The 21,149-nt window shown below is 37.9% G+C and overlaps 5 protein-coding genes across 6 annotated transcripts; 4 read left to right on the forward strand and 1 right to left on the reverse strand.

The window, feature by feature from the left end:
• The first annotated feature begins 68 nt into the window (after positions 1-68).
• LOC103444592 (vacuolar iron transporter 1-like) lies at positions 69-2,072 on the forward strand. The gene is made up of 4 exons (XM_008383546.4): positions 69-591; positions 718-803; positions 1,257-1,371; positions 1,532-2,072. Exons 1-4 carry the CDS (start codon positions 350-352, stop codon positions 1,833-1,835), a joined length of 747 nt encoding a protein of 248 aa, XP_008381768.1. The 5' UTR covers positions 69-349; the 3' UTR covers positions 1,836-2,072.
• Positions 2,073-2,983: 911 nt separating this feature from the next.
• LOC103444589 (vacuolar iron transporter 1-like) lies at positions 2,984-5,872 on the forward strand. Its single transcript, XM_008383544.4, has 4 exons — positions 2,984-3,349; positions 3,429-3,514; positions 3,735-3,849; positions 5,354-5,872. Exons 1-4 carry the CDS (start codon positions 3,105-3,107, stop codon positions 5,649-5,651), a joined length of 744 nt encoding a protein of 247 aa, XP_008381766.1. The 5' UTR covers positions 2,984-3,104; the 3' UTR covers positions 5,652-5,872.
• Positions 5,809-8,530, reverse strand: HSF1 (heat shock transcription factor 1). Its single transcript, NM_001294365.1, has 2 exons — positions 8,116-8,530; positions 5,809-7,345 (listed from the first exon to the last, which is right to left on the reverse strand). The coding sequence occupies exons 1-2, from the start codon at positions 8,353-8,355 to the stop codon at positions 6,341-6,343; spliced, it is 1,245 nt and encodes a 414-aa protein (NP_001281294.1). The 5' UTR covers positions 8,356-8,530; the 3' UTR covers positions 5,809-6,340.
• Positions 8,531-11,203: 2,673 nt separating this feature from the next.
• LOC103444588 (alpha,alpha-trehalose-phosphate synthase [UDP-forming] 6) lies at positions 11,204-15,483 on the forward strand. Of its 2 annotated transcripts, none has more exons than XM_008383542.4 (4): positions 11,204-11,530; positions 11,657-13,823; positions 13,900-14,173; positions 14,872-15,483. In XM_008383542.4, exons 2-4 carry the CDS (start codon positions 11,839-11,841, stop codon positions 15,157-15,159), a joined length of 2,547 nt encoding a protein of 848 aa, XP_008381764.1. In that variant the 5' UTR covers positions 11,204-11,530; positions 11,657-11,838; the 3' UTR covers positions 15,160-15,483. The 2 variants fall into 2 exon arrangements, with proteins under 2 accessions (XP_008381764.1, XP_008381765.1); XM_008383543.4 differs by having other exon boundaries at positions 11,821-13,823.
• Positions 15,484-17,056: 1,573 nt separating this feature from the next.
• Positions 17,057-18,130, forward strand: LOC108174241 (MACPF domain-containing protein At1g14780-like). Its single transcript, XM_017334881.1, has 2 exons — positions 17,057-17,159; positions 17,910-18,130. The coding sequence occupies exons 1-2, from the start codon at positions 17,057-17,059 to the stop codon at positions 18,128-18,130; spliced, it is 324 nt and encodes a 107-aa protein (XP_017190370.1).
• Positions 18,131-21,149: the final 3,019 nt, after the last annotated feature.

Consider the following 21,149-nt stretch of genomic DNA (forward strand, 5'->3'; position numbering starts at 1 on the left):
CACACGCCTTTGAAGTGACAGATCAATCAAATGAAAACACAACTTTATATTTTTTCTCTTAAATTATTATTCGGCGGGTCAGCAGAAAACAATCAATATGCACATACATCTCTTTGATTTCTCTTTATATCTGGAATCTGCAGAATACCAATACTTTTTTCTCCAAATCTGAATTTACACACTCACCCCACTATTAATCTAAATTTTAATTTGGCCCACATGATCATACTCTTCCTCCATGTATAAATAGCTAGCCATTCACCAATAGAAGACAGAGATAGTTCAGTGGCTAAACAGTCTTAATTTGCTTGTACTTTTTTCGTAATTTGCTTATTAAGAAATATCAAAAATGGCAGATCAAAATGGTTATGCTGACCTAGAGAAGCAGATGCTGATTCTGCATGACCATGAAGAGAAGCACTTCATGTCGAGTGAGATTGTGCGTGACGTCATTCTCGGTGTATCCGACGGTCTCACTGTCCCTTTTGCCCTAGCCGCTGGCTTGTCCGGTGCCGATGTTAGCTCCTCCATCATTCTCATTGCCGGCATTGCTGAAGTTGCCGCCGGTGCAATATCTATGGGACTTGGCGGGTATTAATTCCATTAAATTTATCGATGCTTTTTTTTTTTTTTCTTTTGAAACTTGCATATGCTTAATTGTGTTTTCAATATATCTTGTTAATTTTGGTATTCATATATATATATATATGAATGCAGGTACCTTGCTGCTGCGAGTGAAGCTGATCATTACAAGAAAGAACTAAAGAGGGAACAAGATGAAATCATCGCTGTCCCTGATACAGGTCTCAACATTATTATAATTAATTAATTTTTACAGTTTAATTAATTAGTTTTAATCATTTACCTTCCTCTACTTTCTTTAACCTTAAAACAATAAAAGAAAAACAACTCTTGTTAACTGTGAAATGTGCGTGTCAAAAGTTAATGTTAATTTAGTGTATTATGTGTTTATCTTTTGAATTTGTTACAATTTATAATTAGATCTGTGTGTGCGGAACTTTTTCTTACTGCACACAGAAAATTCACGAGCCTGCCTGCCAACTTATAAGATAATGTGAACCTCTTTCAAACTGCACCGTTCAGTTTATAGACCACGCACGTAATTAACATATTAAAGCTAATTAAAAATGTTATACTATGCGACCTCGTTTTCATTTCATTTGACATTTTAAAGTTTGATACTATCGTGTGTGTGTGTGTGTGTATAATAATAATAATGATGATGAGAAATGCAGAGGCTGCTGAGGTTGCTGAAATATTGTCACAATATGGAGTTGAACCACATGAATATGGGCCTGTGGTGAATGCTCTCAGGAGGAACCCTCAAGCCTGGCTTGATTTCATGATGAAGTAAGCAAAGCTACGTTGATCACATAATAGCTATTGACATTAGTTATGCAAGATGAGATGCGTAAAATGTCGGTGGCTAATAGCCACCGATAAAGTAATAGTGATTATTGTCAAGTTTTTGAGGTGTGACTAATTGATTAATCAATTATATATGATGCAGATTTGAACTAGGGCTGGAAAAACCAGACCCAATGAGAGCACTACAAAGTGCAATGACAATTGCGTTTTCATACACTGTTGGTGGATTGGTTCCCCTAATACCCTACATGCTCATTCCAATTGCAACACGAGCTGTGGTTGCATCTGTAGTCGTCACCATACTTGCTCTGATGATATTTGGGTTTGCAAAGGGTCACTTCACCGGCACTCAACCCTTCAAGAGCGCCGTCCAAACCGCCTTCATCGGAGCCATTGCCTCCGCCGCTGCTTATTCCATTGCTAAACTTTTCCAAGCTTACCATTAATCAATAATTAGTGGCGACCTCCGTCTCTGTGACGAAACTAGCTAGTTAATTGGGTATTTAGCGTTTTCTAATGTCTCCTAATTTCAACTTTCTGCATTCTTTGATCGTTTTTTCTAGTAGCTATATATATATATGTGTGTGTGTGTGTGTGTCTGCTTGTATAATATCTGTTCCTACATTGTTCTGGTTCCGTCTTCCATGTCGTACGTTAATAAACGATGATTTCCTGAATAATAACCTCATATATATCGATGGAAATATGTAAAAATGAAGAAATTAAATTAGAGCATCAGGTATGTCTATGATTCCAAACATTGATACCTGAATAAAGCAGAGGCACAGATTCTAAACTAATATTCCACACAGAACCTGTAAAGGCTGCAACTGCCTGCACCAATATTGCATTGGCTATTTCTGTATGAGGACACCTTTTGTTATTTATAATTACCACCTCCGTGACTCGGTCTCAATATGCCACCTGCATGCCCTACTATGCTTGCATGCCTACAAAATCTTGGATGTTAGTGTTAGAAGGCTGGCAGGTTAATTGATTAAATCTCCGATGTGGATTAGATCATCGATGTGGAGTGAAACTGATATACAAGAGGTTTATTACACCATTGTAATTTGTTTAAACTATGGCGCCAAAATTTTGCTGCCTGCATCACTAATAATTTTCAAATGGTTGTTCTATAAACATAATGCTAGGAAGATTAAATTTGGAGACAAATTAACAAACTAAATGATGGGTCACCAATAAGAATAAACATGTCGCTTAAATAATAAACATATAATCAACTTTTATGTCCTTTAGTTTTCAAAATTTTGTCTATAAATTTAGTCTCTCTAACATTACGATTGTAGCATAGAACATCCTCCTCAATCTAAAAAGAGAAATGCTAAGCAGACTCTCTATAGACTCTTTATCACCTCATTTTTTTATATAATATTTTATAATTTTAGCATAAGAATTGACGTTAAATTGTGATGACAGATATTCAGATTGATTCTCACTTTAGAATAGTATCTTTAACGTTTCTCCTCTGAAAAAAAGCAAAATCCACGCACGCCTGACGCACGCTGTGATTGGAGCATACAAAAAGGTTAAAATCATTGGAAATTTGGATACTAATTACCCCAATTTATACACAAAAAGACACCCACATAAATATAACGCTCCGATATCTCAGACGTTTGCTCTTTCTTTCTCACTCGAAGAAACCTAGTTTTAGACGGACGAACCCAAAACCCTATTTCATTTTTTTCTCAATGGCTAATGACGGACAAACGAACAGCTTAGACCGCGAGAAGCAAGCACTGCTGAATAAGCACACCGAGAAGCACTTCACCGCCGGCGAGATCGTCCGGGACATCATCATCGGCGTATCCGACGGTCTTACCGTGCCGTTCGCTCTCGCTGCGGGACTGTCCGGCGCCAATGCCACGTCATCTATCGTCCTCACTGCTGGCATCGCCGAAGTCGCCGCCGGTGCCATCTCCATGGGACTCGGCGGGTACTCTTTCTGTTCCGCTATTGTTTGATATCACAGCTTGTTTGGTAATATATTGATTCATTGATATTTTATTACGCAGATATCTGGCCGCAAAAAGTGAATCGGATCACTATTTGAGGGAGCTGAGGAGAGAACAAGAAGAAATTGTAAACGTTCCCGATACAGGTTTAATTTGGATTGTTTTCGTCCCTTGATTTAATTTTCAATTAGTTTTAAAGTTTATATTTTAATTAGGTCCTGATCATGTTAATTGGAGCAGTGTGCTTCGCCCGTTACGCCTAAGTTTGAGTCTTATTTCTAATATTATAGATTATATTAAGGTAACTATTGCTTGTTTGTATATGAATAATGAAATTTCTTTTCGTTTATGACGGGGTAATTGCAGAGGCGGCGGAAGTGGCGGAGATACTGGCGGAGTATGGAATAGAGCCGCATGAGTATACACCGGTTGTGAATGCTCTAAGGAAGAAGCCCCAAGCATGGCTCGACTTCATGATGAAGTAAGTTACTTTACGTAAATTTTGGAATCACAAGTTAGGTCGGTTTGTTAGAACATTATTCGGCCCTTTGTACATAAGTTCATATCACTCTACATGATTTAGCTTTATTTAATCAGGATAATAAGTGTGTATATAATTAAGAAAACTTAGAATGATAGGAAGATATTTTCTTTTCCTTCCAAGATTTTTGTGAAGGTAGGCAAAGCGATGTGGATATTCTGTGAACTGCACGTGGTGGGGGCTAACTAGGACTAGTTGACAAGTGAAGGAGAAGGATTTAGGTAGAAAAGTTTATAGTCACGTAGTGTTTTACATTTGATAATACTTTGTTTTAAAACGTAACATAAATTTTTTTTTACATGATAATATATTATTGAATTAAAATGTAACACAACGGTAAATCTGTTCCAAAAAATTGCTCTCCCAAGTGAACACCTCCATCACAACCGAATGCAATTATAAAAAGCCAATATCTTCTCATTAGAAGTGTTCAAGGGCTGGTTTGGTATTGCTGTGCTTTGAAAAAAAGTTGCTGTGAGAATAAGCGACTGTGAAATAAATCAGCAGAGTGTTTGGTAAATTTTTTTGTAAAAGTGCTTTTGGAAAAAAAAAGCAGTCTAATAGTGGGTCTTTTCATTAAAGAAGCACTGTAGCTCCGTGTGCTTTGAAAAAAAACCAGTTTTCCAAAGCTGCAAATAGCAGCTTCAGCTTTTTCCTTTGATTTCAACTTATTCTCACAGCAGCTTCCAAAATAAACCATTTTTTTTCAGTTTACCAAACACCTAAAATCCTCACAGCTTTTTTTCATGGGTGCTTTTTTTTTAACCACCTCACTCCCAAACTAGGTCTAAGTCAAAAGTTGGCTTCTCTTTTGAAATGTGGACAAAACCCATGTGGTTCTTCGTCACACTGAACGGATAAAAAGCACTTTTGGCCACTTCCACTTCCACTTGGGGCACATTTTTAATATTATTATGCATTTTGTGTTACGGCTGATCATTACAAAATCTTTTACTCATTGGTTGTTGAAGATCATACACTTCACGGGGTAGGTATCTGCTATTCTGATAGGATATCAATTGTTTTGATCTTTTAACTAATTAGAATTTTCATTGATAGATTGTAAAGTGTTTGTCTATGCTTAAAATAGTCAGTTTTTTTTTTTTTTAAATAACGCTTATATCGATAGAGTTAATAACATTAATAAATAATATGTCAACAGTAAAAGTATCCACGTGGTGTAGACACAATAATATCAATACAAAATTTGACATTATCGATACCAAATACGTCATGCATAGATTATTTCTGCAAGTGCAATTGGTGGGTTGTTGATCACCAACGAAATTTTGGTAGTAGTGTTTGGTTTAATTTGCACTCCTTAATTTCTACCACAATTGATGCCCGACAAGATTTCTGGTCTAAGATTTCATCGAGTATTAAGCTTAAGCCAAATGGATTGCATGACATGGTTATAATTAACTTAATTTGAATGATGATTCAGGTTTGAACTGGGATTGGAAAAGCCGGATCCAAGGAGAGCCTTGCACAGCGCCCTCACCATTGCCGTTGCTTACGTTTTGGGTGGAGCAGTACCCTTGCTTCCTTACGTCTTCTTTCCGAGGGCCAGGGAAGCTCTGGTTGCGTCGATTGTCGTGACCTTGCTGGCGTTGCTGATCTTCGGGTACGCCAAGGGCCGCTTCACCGATAACAAACCCTTCCGGAGTGCCTTCCAGACTGCGCTCATCGGAGCCATAGCATCCGCAGCTGCGTTTGGCTTGGCAAAGGCCATCCATCCATGAACACACGTCCTATCATTCGCTTCATGTTTCGAAACTCCAACGTTGCTCATTATCTTAACAAACCCTTTCGGTATAAGTTCATCCTGTGATCGTATATTTACTTTTTCGTCGAAAGCTAATAAGAGTCTTGTACGCGAAAATGTCGTACAAATACTTCGAAAAATAAGTGTTCTTACATTTGAATTGAGAAGAATAGGAACAGTATTTGGTGTCCCCATGAATTTACAAGGTACAACGTGGTATTACAAAACAATACCAAGTGAGGTTGCAGAAGCTATGAAAAAACAAGAACACTGCAGTGGTGCAGACGATTCTCCAACTCTCTTTAACCAAGTAACTACTAGATTTGACGAAAGAAGTCTCAAAATTGCATGTAGAAACAGAGCAAAATTATGAAACATGTCACCTCTTCCCAACAAAACGATCATGCAAAGTTGTGCGGCTTGTCCCAGCGTACCCAAAGCTGTCAACGAGAAAAATAATGAAGACGCAAGTCTTCAAAACTCCAGGTAGCCTCGCTGAATGAAAAGATGATTTCCAACGACAGTATAAAAGAATAACCACACACGCTATGATACATGTGAAGGATAAGAACCAACTTACATTAGTTAAAACTGAGTTGTGGAAGAGAGATGGACTGGTAAGTGTCCACGAGAACGTGTCACTAGAGCTGATCGAAAAAACCTAAGTTACACAGAAGTTGTCCTTCTGCTTCCCTGATTCTGTTCCATGTTGTTAGAGTCAGAAGCCAAATGTCCCATTTGTTCAGTAATAAACTCCAAGTTTTGAGAGCTCTCCATATTAGATCCATCAACTGTTGAATCCGATGCAAAGTTCTGAGATTTCTTCATTTGCTCGACTAAATAATCAAAATTTTGTGATTCATCCAGATCAGATACTATTGGTTCCACCTCCATTCTAGCATCAGCAGGCTCTTCGCCATCTTCCTTTGTACCTTCAATATTTTCTAAGAAAGGACTAGCTAAAAGAAACTGCTCCCATGCACCATCGTCAGATATATCTGGTAGAGTATATGGGGCATGGGTTTCTACAGGGCTCAACTTTTCATCCATTAGCATTTTCATGAAATCAGGATTTACAACAAAATCTTCCATTCCATCCATATAAGCATCAACTTCAGGTTGTTTCTCTGAGCCTGAATTCGGTGGGACTAAAGGCTTTGGGGCTTCAATCATCGGTGGTTGGTACCTCACTATCGCACCATCAGAAGCCACTGGTCTATCATCATCCATACACTGTTCTATTATATTGCCAGCTTCAGCAATTCGCCAACTATTTTCCTTTGGATGAAGAAGCTGAACTAGAAATCCAGGACTTTGCATGGCCATCACTAGAAATGACAGCATCTGCTGTTGATTTTTCTCCATTCCGCGAAGGCGGTTCCTCAGGAGGAGCAATTTATTTTGTGAAATTTCCTGGTGCTGCCTAAGCTTCACCAACTCTTGCTTCAGAGCAACTTTATCAGTCTTCAAGTTCTCAACTTCCTTCCACAGACCATTTTCACTAATATTTTCAGACGGTATATCAGGATTGTCTTTTTGCTGTAATATCTTTTTTTGATCTGTGCCCTGTGGATGTTTCCTTCTAGCAATATTCTTCAACAAATGCTTTTGACCTCGAATAAATCCTTCATTTGCAAACACCCAACGATCTGGATCTATTTTTCTAAATCCCTGCAACATTAAGATTCATCAGTACTTGACAATTGGTTAACAATTCAAGTAAAAAGACGACTTTTACAGTCATACAGATATCTACGCAGAGGTTTCTGTAAAGCACGTACAATGCGTACATCAAAAGAGAAAAACAAGAAAAGCCATCCGACTCTTGTCTCCCTTTGTTTCTCAAATATATCCAAATTCAGAAGAAAGCATACATGGGAACTGAGATTGAAGCACAACCTTAACCGGCAACCTTTTAATTAGATTGAGAAAAAGAAAGGGAGATGGTTGAAGCTTCGAAAAAACAACTTCATGATTCAAAATATTCCACAAATCAACAAAGGTCAAGGATCCCATCTTCGGCAGATCGTTTTGAGTGCCACTTAATCTTTTAACCACAGAAAAATTTCAATTCCGAATAAACTTCAACATGAAGGAAATCCAAAAAAATGCAAAACTCCCAAATTAGCAATACTTGCAAGATAGATACTTTATTGAAACTAATCGTATCTGCAGGAAAGAACATTGGCTTCTCAAACCTCATCTTGTTTACAATCATTTACAAATGTGCAACAATTTAATATTTGGCACAAAAACAACAACAACAAACAAGTCCGCAGAAACCCCAATACAAATATCAGCACAATTGCACAAACCAATACCAATTCAACCCACAAAAAAACCCAACTAAACATAGAGAAAAACCGCAGCAAAGCAGTGACCCAAGAAAAGAACCTTGCCCAGTAAATCAAAAGGTAAGAAAGAAAAAAAGAAGAACTCACATAGATATTGAGCTGCCTCATGAAGCTAGAAAAGTTGCTGTGCTTGAAATACTTGGGCAGCATTGAAATCGAGAACTGGGCCATGTCCAGTATCGCAAAGCTGTCGCCGGCTTCACTCCACGAGATTATACTGTCGCTGTCCTTGTCATCCACCATCTCGTAGCATTTTCTGAGAAAAGGAGGCACCGACCCCGACGGCCCAGACCCATCTCCTCCGCCCTTCTCCGCCGATTTCACCATGTTCAAGAAAGCCAAGATTTTGAAACTGAATTCGATTTGGGATTTCGGTTTTAGGAAATTCCCCGGAGGATTTCAGTGGAATTGGATGGAATCGGATGCAAAGTGTAGAGTTTTGACGACACAGTTTCGATCTTTGTTTCTTTGAGTTTGCCGTGTTGACGGGGGTTTATGGTCTCTGCTCTCTGGGACATTCGAAAGACAAACTGGTTTTTATATCTGGTTTTGGCGTGTGCGGTTGACACATGGAACATAAAGAGTGGGCCGAGGTCAACCCGGTTGGGTTTCTATCCGTACTAACCCAAAATAAAATGGGCCTTGTCCAGCCCGATTAAGTGACGATCTCCTTTCTTTTGTTTTATTCATATTTCAGGACGAGCCACTTGAGTATGAGTATGCTAGATATTCACATTCAAGGTTAAAACTTAAAAGTCATACACAAACATGAGTTAATACGATTGAAATTAAATTTTTTGGATTAATCTCAGTTTACTATCAAAAGTTTCTTAGTTTTCACTAATACTAATATATTAAAATTGGGATATTTTGATACATTATACATCACAATTTCCGCTAGATAGTAGTATTAATATTTTGAAATTTCTTGGTAGTATTATTAGTAACGGAGGTTTAGGGTAGTATTATTAATATCACAATTAATAACATCAAAATATTAATCATTTCCTTCATACACGTCGTCAGTTAACGAAAATTCTGACGAAAATATATAATGTATCAAATTATTAGTATGTTATATTTAGTATATACTAGTAATTGTATACATACTATGTATGCACCTAATAATATTGCAACCACTTTAGTGATTTTATACAAGTACATGCATCACACATGTACAATTGCTAGTCTTGATAAAGTCAACTAAGTCACTCCTTCCCCCAACAAGAAAAGTGTAGTATTTGACTTTGATGTTGCAGCCATCGCAATACATAAGAAAATAAGTTGTACAATTGTTTACCTATAGCACTCTATTTTTTCTCGAGGCAGAAAACTGATTAAGATCTTTTAGTCTCTTTCTACACTATTATCGTGTGAATCGAACTTATAACATATCGTGTAGAATATGAATCTACAAATCGTATTAAACGCTGAAGAAATTTGAAGCAAATCCTATGGAATAAGTAGTGAGAATATATCATATTCCATTATTCCTGTTTGGCCATTTTCATATGTCCCCCAATTTGAACGTTTATGAGGGGATCGAAAAGCTGACTCTCGTGAGCGTCCGACGCTTTACGTGGCGGACCGCAACTCATTGACGACGACACGTTTCGGCCTGTCCAGGCTTCATCGACTGCTCGAGCCTTGGCCCCCTAGCGGCTATGTCCGACAGTCGTCGCAATATTATACTATTTTGACATCCAAACAACTATTGCTGTGAATAATATTTAGGTACTCAGTGACTACTTTATTATCGCTTTTTGATTGGCCTAATTAAATATGTCGCGTACTACTTGTTTTATAAAGTTTAAAAAGAAATTAACAAAGCATATTTATTACTTTTTAAAATAATTCAACACTGAAATGTTATTGGACAGAGTTAAAAGGTGAGTGAGTACTTAAGCATGAATTATCACTCAAAGTATTATCCTTAAACTATTTGATACTATTTACTAATTAATTTATCTTTTTATTAACTATATATGCTAATTACATACAACAACAACAACAAAACATACTTCTTCGAACAAGTACAAAAAAATTAAACGATAAATTACTATGTAAATTTAATAATCTATTTTATACACTAGCAATAATTTTACAAAATCCTCTAGAAATATCCCATGTTTTTTTATTATTAAATTTTGATTTTTATATTTTTGAATAAAATATTAAAACGATTAAAAAATCCGAAATATCTTATACTCTAAAACATCATGAAAAATCTCATCCGCTAATTCATCTTTGCTTTTACATACATGAATTCATTTGTCTTTTCACAAGAAATATTTTTAAACATATTTTTACGAAAGCGTTTTCAGTTGTCTTACAAACATTTCTAAATCATCACGTTTTTGTTAGAATTTCAAATAGGTAGTGTGGCAACAGCTGGAAGTCACCGGCTCGCCATGTCAGCAATGCGGTCCAAGCTCGATGATGTAATGCAAGTGGATATTATTTTATTTTAACCTTTATTTTTTTTCCTCAGCTGGATCTGGATGGACCATCCAAGTACACCATTAAGCTAGGATTAATTCTGGAATTTGGATCCTCTCCTAAGCAAAGGAGACGGAGCCTCCTATCTCAAATACACAGGTCTAGATTTTGATCTAACGATTATAATTATTATAACTTTAGAATAATTTTCTGTTTGTAACCGTTAAATTAAAATTTAATTCCAGTATATTTAGATTAGGAGAATCCGTCTTCTTGCTCAGTAGAGCATCCAAATCCTTAATTCTGGATAAGAACATAGGACACGTCTAACTACAAGAGAGCGACACGTCGTTTGCGTGACAGTTTTGTTTGTAGATATTTGTGGAAAATGACAATTTACCCAGCCGGCGGTTCGGCCATTTTTCCCCGTAAAACTCGAAACAAAAGAAACAGATAAGGCTTTGTGTCAGAGTGCTTACGCGGTATGGACAAGCCCCTCGTGTGGGTCCCACCTTAATGTAGGAAAGCCTCGTGGCGGAAACACCAAAGGACAAGGGATAAGAACCAGAGGCGGAATCTACTACTCTCTCCCCTCTCTTCCGCAAACCATCCCAGCCGTCAGTTCTAGTCGCCTCCGTCCTGATACCGAATCTGACGGCTACAAAGATTTCGTCGTTTTCAATTATCCTTTCTCTTCTTTGAAAAAAACAAAGTAAACCCATTAAAATTAGTAACTGTGTGCAAAACAAAGCAAATTGCCCAGAAACATTATCCCCCACTATTTTATGTTTTGCCTCAGTTGGTCTGATCCTCTTCTCTTTAGAGAGAGAAAGAGATGGGAGGGGAGAGAGAGAGAGAGAGGGGGGAGAGAGAGAGAGAGAGGAGCTTATAAGACAAGAGTGTGATCACTGAGAAAGTCCCATGGAAAGGAACCAGATTTTAGGGCCTCCTTTTGTCTCCTTCAATCTTTGATTAGATTTTCCTTCACCCTTGATATTCTTGTTTCCTTCTCTTCAAATTCCACGAAAATAAAAGTGGGGTTTTCTGCAAATCTCAGCCGCTGGTAACATCTCAAACTGCTCTCAATTTTATCATTGAAAGTTTGGATCTTTAAATTTTTTATTGCTGTCCTTGTTGCTATTGCTGTTGATATCTTTGGTTTCGGTTCCAATCTGTATACTTTTCTCAGAAGTGTGACGACAATGTCTAGTTGAATGTTTGGGTGTCATATATTTCTGAGCTGCGTCTGATCTAAATCTGTTCCATTCTTTCTTACCTGGATAACAAGAAAAGTACTTGGTTTTATCCCTTCCCTTTGTTTCGATTCACTTCTCAAAGCTTTTATCTTCAAAGACATGTAGCCAGGAAGAAATGGTGTCGAAATCGTATTCCAATCTTTTGGAGCTTGCGTCCGGCGAGGGAGACTCGTTTGGCCGAATTGGCCGGCGAATCCCACGAGTTATGAATGTGGCCGGCGTGATGTCCGATGTGGATGACGAAGGGTACACGTCCTCATCGTCCAGCCAACGTGACCGAATCATCATTGTGGCCAACCAGCTCCCCATAAGAGCTCAGAGGAAGGCGGATGACAGTAAGGGTTGGATTTTCAGTTGGGATGAGAATTCACTACTTCTCCAACTGAAAGATGGTTTGGGGGATGATGAGATTGAAGTGATTTATGTTGGTTGTCTTAAGGAGGAGATTCACCCGAACGAACAAGATGAGGTTTCCCAAATCCTCCTCGAGACCTTTAAATGTGTCCCAACCTTTCTCCCACCAGATCTTTTCAGCCGCTACTATCATGGGTTTTGCAAGCAACAGTTGTGGCCGCTGTTTCATTACATGCTGCCCCTTTCGCCGGACCTCGGTGGTAGGTTCAACCGGTCATTATGGCAAGCGTATGTGTCAGTGAACAAGATTTTTGCAGACAGGATCATGGAAGTGATTAACCCAGAAGATGATTTTGTCTGGGTACATGACTATCATCTGATGGTGTTGCCGACCTTTTTGAGGAAGAGATTCAACCGTGCGAAACTTGGGTTTTTCCTCCACAGTCCGTTCCCTTCGTCTGAGATTTACAAGACATTGCCTGTTAGGGAAGAGATTCTGAGAGCCCTTTTAAATTCTGATTTGATCGGATTCCATACATTTGACTATGCAAGGCATTTCCTCTCTTGCTGTAGTCGAATGCTTGGTCTTACGTATGAATCCAAGCGGGGTTATATAGGCCTCGAGTATTATGGTCGAACTGTTAGCATCAAGATTCTTCCTGTTGGCATACACATGGGTCAGCTGCAGTCTGTTTTGAGCCTACCAGAAACGGAAGCTAAGGTTGCTGAGCTTATCAAACAGTTCTCTGACCAGGGAAGGACAATGTTACTTGGAGTTGATGACATGGATATTTTCAAGGGTATAAGTCTGAAGCTTTTGGCAATGGAGCAGCTGCTTGTTCAGCATCCAGAGTGGCAGGGGAAGGTCGTGTTGGTGCAGATAGCCAATCCAGCTAGGGGTCGGGGAAAAGACGTGAAAGAAGTTCAGGCAGAGACATCCTCAACTGTGAAGCGAATTAATGAAACGTTTGGGAGACCCGGATATAAGCCTGTCGTGTTGATTGATGAGCCACTCAAGTTCTATGAGAGAATTGCATATTATGTTGTTGCCGAGTGTTGCTTGGTGACCGCTGTCAGGGATGGAATGAATCTAATTCCATATGAATACATAATCGGTCGGCAAGGAAATTCGAAATTGGACAAAGTTTTGGGGTTGGAGCCGTCCATCCCGAAGAAGAGCATGTTAGTTGTGTCCGAGTTCATTGGCTGCTCTCCTTCTTTGAGCGGAGCAATTCGTGTGAACCCCTGGAATATTGATGCTGTGGCAGATGCCATGGACTGTGCCCTGGAGATGGCGGAGCCAGAAAAACAGCTCAGGCACGAGAAGCATTATAGATATGTCAGCACGCATGATGTTGGGTACTGGGCCCGTAGTTTCCTCCAGGATTTGGAAAGGACATGTAAGGGCCATTTGCGTCAGAGGTCCTGGGGTATTGGGTTCGGGTTGAGTTTCAGAGTTGTGGCCCTTGGTCCAAACTTCAGGAAGCTTTCTATGGAGCATATAGTGTCAGCTTACAGGAGGACTGCAACTAGGGCGATCCTTCTCGACTATGATGGCACATTGATGCCTCAGGCTTCCATCGATAAGAGCCCGACTTCTAAATCCATTGAAATCCTGAATAGCTTGTGCAGAGACAAGAACAACATGGTTTTCATTGTTAGTGCCAAAAGTCGCAAAGTACTAGCTGAATGGTTCTCTCCTTGTGAGAAACTTGGAATTGCTGCTGAGCATGGATACTTTCTACGGTAATTTGTGTAAATATCAATTTTTATGCTTATGGAAATGCAGTTTAAATTAAAACTAATGATTATATGGAAACAGGTTAAAGCGAGATGCAGAATGGGAAACTTGTGTACCAGTTGCGGACAGTAGTTGGAAGCAGATTGCAGAGCCGGTAATGAAGCTTTACACTGAAACAACTGATGGTTCCACCATTGAAGACAAGGAAACTGCACTTGTGTGGTGTTATGAGGATGCGGATCCTGATTTTGGATCATGCCAAGCTAAGGAACTTCTGGATCATCTTGAAAGTGTGCTTGCTAATGAACCAGTTACTGTTAAAACCGGGCAGAATGTAGTTGAGGTTAAGCCACAGGTTTGATACACCTCCCCTTATTAAATTGAATCTCTGTTGTTCTGTAAATACTCTCTCTAATCTGTATGACTGTTATCCAAACTGTACACAAGCTTAGTAACACATGTGAAACTGTAAAAGCCAATGAGAAGTTCGAGAGTTAGAGAATCACGAGGCTAAAATTAGATTTTGAAACCAAGACTGTTAATTGGTATTATTTATATCTTAAATGTGTTTATCTAAAATTTGTATGTATATACTTTTAAGATTTTAACAAATGTATATTTTGGAAAAGATTATGGCCCTTTTCGGGGCAACAGATGAAGTATTCTCTGTTTGTTTCCTCTAGCATTAATGATTAGTCGAGGTTTCTTTACTCACGAAGTTCATGCTGATTGAGTTGGCTGCATAGGTATGAAAACTTTTCTTCGTATGAATTGTGGAATTTTGCCTTTATATCCTGATTCCTGATATGTCTTATCACGATTGAATATATTTGAAACAGTGTTTTATGAAGCATCCTGTGATAAATTCCTGACCGACTTCATGCATCTAATATAAAAAAAGAAATATACGATGCTTCGGGTACTAATTGGATCATGTGAAGTGCGAAGTTTGAAACAAAGGGACTTACTGTTATAAGCAATGTGTGTTGACTCAGATTGCTGAACTGGAATTACAATATCTCGATTAGCTGTGACACTCTCGTGTGTATGCAGGGCGTAAACAAGGGACTTGTAGCAAAACGTCTACTTTCCACCATGCAAGAAAGGGAAATGTCACCAGATTTTGTTCTCTGCATAGGGGATGACCGATCTGATGAAGACATGTTTGAGGTAATTACAAGTTCCATATCAGGCCCATCCATTGCTCCCAGAGCAGAAGTGTTTGCGTGCACAGTTTGCAAAAAACCCAGCAAAGCCAAGTATTATCTGGATGATGTAGCGGAGATTGTTAGGTTGATGCAGGGATTGGCATGTGTCTCTGAGCAAACTGTACCTCTGTAAGTTTACCAAAGATAAAGATATGGCATTGTCTCATTTTCTTCGTAACTGCCACAACGAAGGCCGGACGGTGTATTTCACAGTGCTTCTGCTTCCTTGCTTCTTTCGTTCATCATGTAAAAAGTATGTAGTGTTATGAGAAGCTGTGCATTCGGATACTTTTCTCGCATTTGTTGTTGTAAAGCTGTAAATGTGTTTGTGCATGAAGTCCGAACTCGTTTCACCTCAGTTGATAATCGGCAGTCTTAAACGAGGGAAACCTCGTTCATGTCAGTTTCTCTTATGTCTGATTTGGTTTCACTTAGCAAATTGATGTCGTTTGATATACATCGGTGCATATGTTAAAAATCTGTTCATTGGTTTTGGATCCGCCGGAGTGGCGCAGTTGGTGGTGCCGGAAATTGAGTCCCCAAGCGAACATGTCCGGTGTGAATGGTTGGCTAGGCTCTCTTGTGTTGCTTTTCTTGGTAACTCGGCAGAATTCATACCTTAAGGCTTAAGTTGTCTTGTACGGTGTCGTTTGCTGTGTTTTATATGCTAACTTCTTTACATTTGTTCTCAAATGGAATCGTAACCCCGGCCGTCAATGATCCTCGTTTTCTGTCGTGCTTCTTGTTTGACTGCTAAGCTTGTTCTGTTACTGTCATATTTTCTTGGATCCACACCCATGTCTATGGCTAATGGGGTTCTTCTTCCTCCCTTGGCCCAGTAAAAGTAGAAAAATCGGTTAAATCATTAAAATAAAGGAAACTAATTAAAAGGGTTTGAAAATTTTGAGTTTTAACGAAAATAACAAAAAGGTGTTTGTAAGTGGTTTTTCGTTAAGTGAACAATAACAGAAGTTTTTTGTTAAAACTTCCTTAAAATAATTAAGGTAGTGGAGTAGATAGATGTGAACTTTATCAAGGTCCCGCACCATAAATTTTTTGTTCTTTATTAAAAATATATATATATAGCAAAAGATGGCAAAGTCATGACAGTTTACTCTTTTCAAGGTTGCGACAACTATGAGAGGCATTTCAACTTTTTGTGACCACTATCGAGGAATTTATTAGCGTAAGAAATCGAACATAGATTCAGCTGTATGAAATACGAACTTGAAATTCTTCATAAACAAATCTAATAAGGGAGTTGAATAAGACAAACTAAAAATAACTTTATAATTTTTTGTAAGAAATATGTTACAAATGACGTGTCTAACATTCATTCATACGTTTTTGTCCATATCATGGACACTTTATTAACGTCTGTCAATTCAACAACTCAAACATTAATAACTTAAGAAGAGTGAGATCTCGTCGTCGCTTTTGCGCTTCCTACAAAAGTCACCTGTATTTTATGCAGTAAGTGCAAAAGAGTGTAATAGTTCAACAAAAGTCCCATGAAAAATCTAGATGAAGAAATTAACGTGAAGACAAAATCATGGAGAAATTCAAGTGCAAATCATTCAAAAATTATAATTGTAATTACTTGTATTTTATTAAAAAATAAAACGTAGTTGGGTTTTATCTGGTGGTGTACGCAGGGAAAGTACTAACGCGCTTGTTTAGCTGGAAATGCCGCTCAAAGGAGAAATGCTGTCGGAAGAAGAGGAAATAAGACTCGAGTCTCTGAAAATGTTTCAAGAGGGAATTCCATTGGAAGAGGGAAATTCAGAAAAAAAGAGAGAAAAGAAAGAGATTAAATAGATTATCCCGAACCCGCCGTCGCACGAACCATTTATGACGACCGTGTAGTGATACTCCTCAATCAACTAGAAGCCCTAAATTTTTGGATTTTTGCAAACTTGTAACGATGACTGATTGGAACTATTATTTGTAGGATATAAGTGTGGTATGCTCTAAAAAAGGAGGCGATCCGCTAGCCGGCACCTACCGCGAGGGGCCTGACGGATCCATCAATGCCGGACGCGATTCAGTTTAGCTTCATTCCGATCACTTCTCTCCTCAAAGATGTGTCCGGTAAAGGTTTCTTGTCGCATGCCATCAACCTTTATCTTCGACGTAAGTTTAACTAATATGTAACACATTTTTGGTTCTTAATCTAATGTAAACATAAGTTGAATTAGTTGATTAAGACAGACCACATTTTTCCTTTTGTATCTTAATTTGAATCTAGTTTATTAACTAGGCTTATTTTTAGCTACGCCCTGTAACTCCATTTGATCTCATTTTGTACACAGTAACTCAAAACTCACAACTTTACTCCTTGAAACTCAAAATTTATTCTACTTTGACTTGTGTACTCTCTTTTTTGTCCCTGAAACTTATAGGTCAACATACTTGGGACCCAAAACCCTAGAAGACAATGCCACATGTGCAATAAATTTGATTATAAATCTCTATTACGCGTTAACATTCAACAATAAGACCATATTAAGTTTAAAAGAAATTGAAGAGATGAAAAAAATAAAAATGAATTTGATTAGCCTGGCGCAATAAAATCAAATCCACATAAGAAATTACAGATCTAAGGCAATGTTGAGTGATTTTTGAGTTTTATAGATACGACTTTCAAGTTTCAAGAGATAAAATGGGATCAAAATCGAGTTTTAGATGGCAAAGTGGAGCGCACTATGAGTCTTAAGGAGTAAAGTAGTGAATTTTGAGTTACATGAAGTAAAGTGAGATTAAAATTGAGTTCCATAAGGCGTAGCTAAAAATAAGCGTATTAATTAATTAAGAAACTTGCTACAAACTTTTTTTTTGTTTTTTGTTTTTTTGTTTTTTAAGTTGTGTATGGGTTACGTGCAGACAAGCCTCCAATAGCTGATCTGCAATACTTTCTAGACTTTCAAGCCCACAAAATTTGGGCTCAGGTTCTGAATGAGCTGGCTCTAGGCCCAGCCTCAAATAGGGCAACTCAGTCCCCTGCAATCCACGTCTGCTTGCTGAGTCCTCAGCTATATGTAAAGACTGCACACGTTGGGGTTGCAAACAGGCCTGTCATAGGGATGTGCTTGTTTATATCTTGAGGGCAGGAAAGCCAACAGGACCTACTACTTGTTGATCACGTTGAGAAATCACACCACATATATATAATGCAGCGGGCCGGATTCGGAATAGAAAGGATTAACAATTGTCAAATCCGATGAAGTGATAAACTGAATTTGTTGATCACGTTGAGAAACCCTAATAGTACAACATTGTGAACGCTCTCTCTCATCACGAGTAGTGTTGAGCACGGCTGCACGGGTCGTGACCGGCGATTTTTTGGTGGATTCAGATCAGAGGGTATAGAGATTGACTCCGGTTCAATTTGCGTCGTGAGGGAATCAAGTGGGTCGTGAGTTTGTTGATGAGTCGGTGGTTAAGGCCTGTTTTAATCCAATCCTAACCAGTTAAGTTTGTCTGCACCAAGTAATAGAAGAACAGCCCAACCTATCCAATTCAATCTTCACCCAACTAGTCCAAAATATGAATTTCAGCCTGTCTGCCACCCCCCACCCCCCAACGTGCCTAGGGTTTACATGCCCCTACTCCGTACGGTTGCCAAGATTTACTTAGTAATTTCGAGTACACAACCTACCTGCCTACCTACCTACCTACCACTCTGGCCATATGCTAGGCAGTGTCTCATCAGCCATATGTAAATAAAGGGTCACTGCATGTGCTTAAACGTGAAAGCATGCAGTTGTTTCAGTCAAAATATATTCCTCACATCAACTATTGGATATTAACCAACGGAGCTATATTTTTATGTATTAATATTACAAAGCCAGAGCTATCGGGAATCTTTCATCTCCAACCTCGGACCTTATATTAGGTGCTGCATCCATGGTGATTGGTGAGGCCTAGGACCACTATATGCTTTACCAGATGAGCACCCATAAAATATGCATCAGGATCCTCGCCGGATCCATTCCCTAGGGATCCTGCAATTCTGTATGTTTACCGTATATCGTGCGATCAGTTTTTGTTAGGTATTATTTACATTTGAATTTTATATTTTATATTTTAAATGATTTCTGATCGCACGATATACGATGAACGGACAAGATTGTGGGATCCCTAGGGAATGGATCCGGCGAGGATCCTGGTCCATCAAATATGTATACCCCTAACAAGTAGTATAGAACATATGACGCGTTATCTCAGTAACCGTTAATAATCTCGAAATCTAAACCCTAAATTAATTAAAAGATGGACTAGCTAGATATGTCTCGTATGAAGGTCCTTGTTTTTACATTGTTGGGACGCTGGCTTACAGTTACTTAACCTGCTTCCTTAAAGTTAACAAATCTACACACACACACACCATACATTATATGCTAATGATCTAATATTAACATACTGCACAAATACATCCACCGGAGAATAAAGTTATATCAGAGATATAACCTAAGAGATACCGTTGATATATGAGAGACTCACTACTAATACTACCGAGATATTTTGTGCTAAAACACTATATCTAATAATATGTGGTCAAGTTGAAAATAATAGCGGTGATGTTGGTAATGTGGCATGCTAAACCTAAAAATTTATTAGCAATAGCTAAAAAGCAGACTGGGATAGCTTAAGGAAGAATATATATGTGTAATACAAATTGCCATCCATTTAATGTTATTGAGATCGATGCGAGAGTTCTGTCAATAGGTAGTAAAAAATGAAGAATGGCGCAAGGGTAAAATGAGATTAGTACTTCAAGCTCTATGAAGCTGTCATGTCTTTTTAAGTTAAGCTCCCCATAATTATAGTATAGGGTGGTCCACAACCCTAGCTATCTAGCTCTTAATTTCACTCTCACCAAATTGTCACTATATGTAATGATGATGGTCATCTATCTGGCCACATTTTTATATACTAAGTATTAATTTGTTTAAATACTTACTAATTAACGAAACCCAGCAAACCCTAACAGTGGTCCTCCATCATCTGAACATTTTATAGTATATAAATGTACGTAAGTATATATATACATACATTATACATATAGATGTATTATAGCTCCTAAATCGACAATTAGACGGTATCTTAATTTACAAAGTCTTCTGCAGCATCTTTTGACGCAATGCTTTCGGGTATTTACATCTGCATGTTACAGACATATAAATAAATAATAACCAACTTGAATATTTTTTTTCCAAGAACAATGCAGTTTTAAGTTTTAAGTGGGCTATAATTATGTTTGTGTTAACTTATATACTGGGTTACATATAAATATGTCATATATGCAGTTCATTACATTGCCAATGCATGCTTTCAAGAAAAGGACTGCAAAAAAGATTAGATAAAAAAAATTGAGTAAATTGTAGCAATTTCCCTCAACTAAAAATTCATTACTATTGGTCCCTAAATTTATCAAAATGTGTAGCTATAGTTTCTTTCGTCAATTCCGTCAGAATTCTATCAAAATGATTTATGTTGGAAAGACTATTTCTAGAATTGAGTTAAAGTTAAGAGACTATTTAGAGAAAATCATCATGATTAAGTAATTTGAAAACAAATTCTTGACAAAAGGTTTTTCACACTAATTGCAAATGCACGTTATATAGATTGATATGGATGGCCCTGCGAAAGATTTACTTTGCCCTTCATAGATCACATGTAATTGGTAAGGATAATGATCGAGAGACTAAATTTGTAAACTAAATTTTATAAACTAAATGAAATAAAAGTTGATAATTGGATTATGACTTAAGAAAAACGTGTTCATTTATATTGGTGACACATCATTTATATTTAATTCGGTTTAGTTTAGTTTGGTTCGGTTTTTCAAACTTCTGAAACCGAAGCGGACTAATAACTTTCGATTTTGTTCGGTTTCTTCAAGTTCAATTTCGGTTTTGTCAATTTTGACCCGTGACCAATTCTTTTTTTTTTTTTTGGTTTTTTAAGCCCACCCCTACCAAAGCAGAGGAAGACAAAATTGTCAAAGTAAAATAAGAGTGTACATTTTTTTTCTTTTTTTCCGAAGTCAAGGTAAATGATGAAAGTATGATATTATCAGTTCAATTTCTAACCAGCCAATTTGCAGCAATACTAGTAGTT

The sequence above is a fragment of the Malus domestica genome, chromosome 16, assembly GCF_042453785.1.
Source record: "Malus domestica chromosome 16, GDT2T_hap1".
Taxonomy (NCBI): Eukaryota; Viridiplantae; Streptophyta; class Magnoliopsida; order Rosales; family Rosaceae; genus Malus; species Malus domestica.

Bases quoted from the DNA above. Each gene is read 5' to 3' on its own strand.
- LOC103444589 (XM_008383544.4), top strand. From the start codon at position 3,105: ATGGCTAATGACGGACAAACGAACAGCTTAGACCGCGAGAAGCAAGCA. The intron at 3,350-3,428 runs GTACTCTTTCTG...TTTATTACGCAG, and splicing joins ATCTCCATGGGACTCGGCGG to ATATCTGGCCGCAAAAAGTG. The intron at 3,515-3,734 runs GTTTAATTTGGA...GGGTAATTGCAG, and splicing joins TGTAAACGTTCCCGATACAG to AGGCGGCGGAAGTGGCGGAG.
- LOC108174241 (XM_017334881.1), top strand. From the start codon at position 17,057: ATGCCGGACGCGATTCAGTTTAGCTTCATTCCGATCACTTCTCTCCTC. The intron at 17,160-17,909 runs GTAAGTTTAACT...GGTTACGTGCAG, and splicing joins CATCAACCTTTATCTTCGAC to ACAAGCCTCCAATAGCTGAT.
- HSF1 (NM_001294365.1), bottom strand. From the start codon at position 8,355: ATGGTGAAATCGGCGGAGAAGGGCGGAGGAGATGGGTCTGGGCCGTCG. The intron at 7,346-8,115 runs GTGAGTTCTTCT...TTAATGTTGCAG, and splicing joins TGAGGCAGCTCAATATCTAT to GGATTTAGAAAAATAGATCC.
- LOC103444588 (XM_008383542.4), top strand. From the start codon at position 11,839: ATGGTGTCGAAATCGTATTCCAATCTTTTGGAGCTTGCGTCCGGCGAG. The intron at 13,824-13,899 runs GTAATTTGTGTA...ATATGGAAACAG, and splicing joins GAGCATGGATACTTTCTACG to GTTAAAGCGAGATGCAGAAT. The intron at 14,174-14,871 runs GTTTGATACACC...GTGTGTATGCAG, and splicing joins TAGTTGAGGTTAAGCCACAG to GGCGTAAACAAGGGACTTGT.
- LOC103444592 (XM_008383546.4), top strand. From the start codon at position 350: ATGGCAGATCAAAATGGTTATGCTGACCTAGAGAAGCAGATGCTGATT. The intron at 804-1,256 runs GTCTCAACATTA...TGAGAAATGCAG, and splicing joins CATCGCTGTCCCTGATACAG to AGGCTGCTGAGGTTGCTGAA. The intron at 1,372-1,531 runs GTAAGCAAAGCT...TATATGATGCAG, and splicing joins TGGCTTGATTTCATGATGAA to ATTTGAACTAGGGCTGGAAA.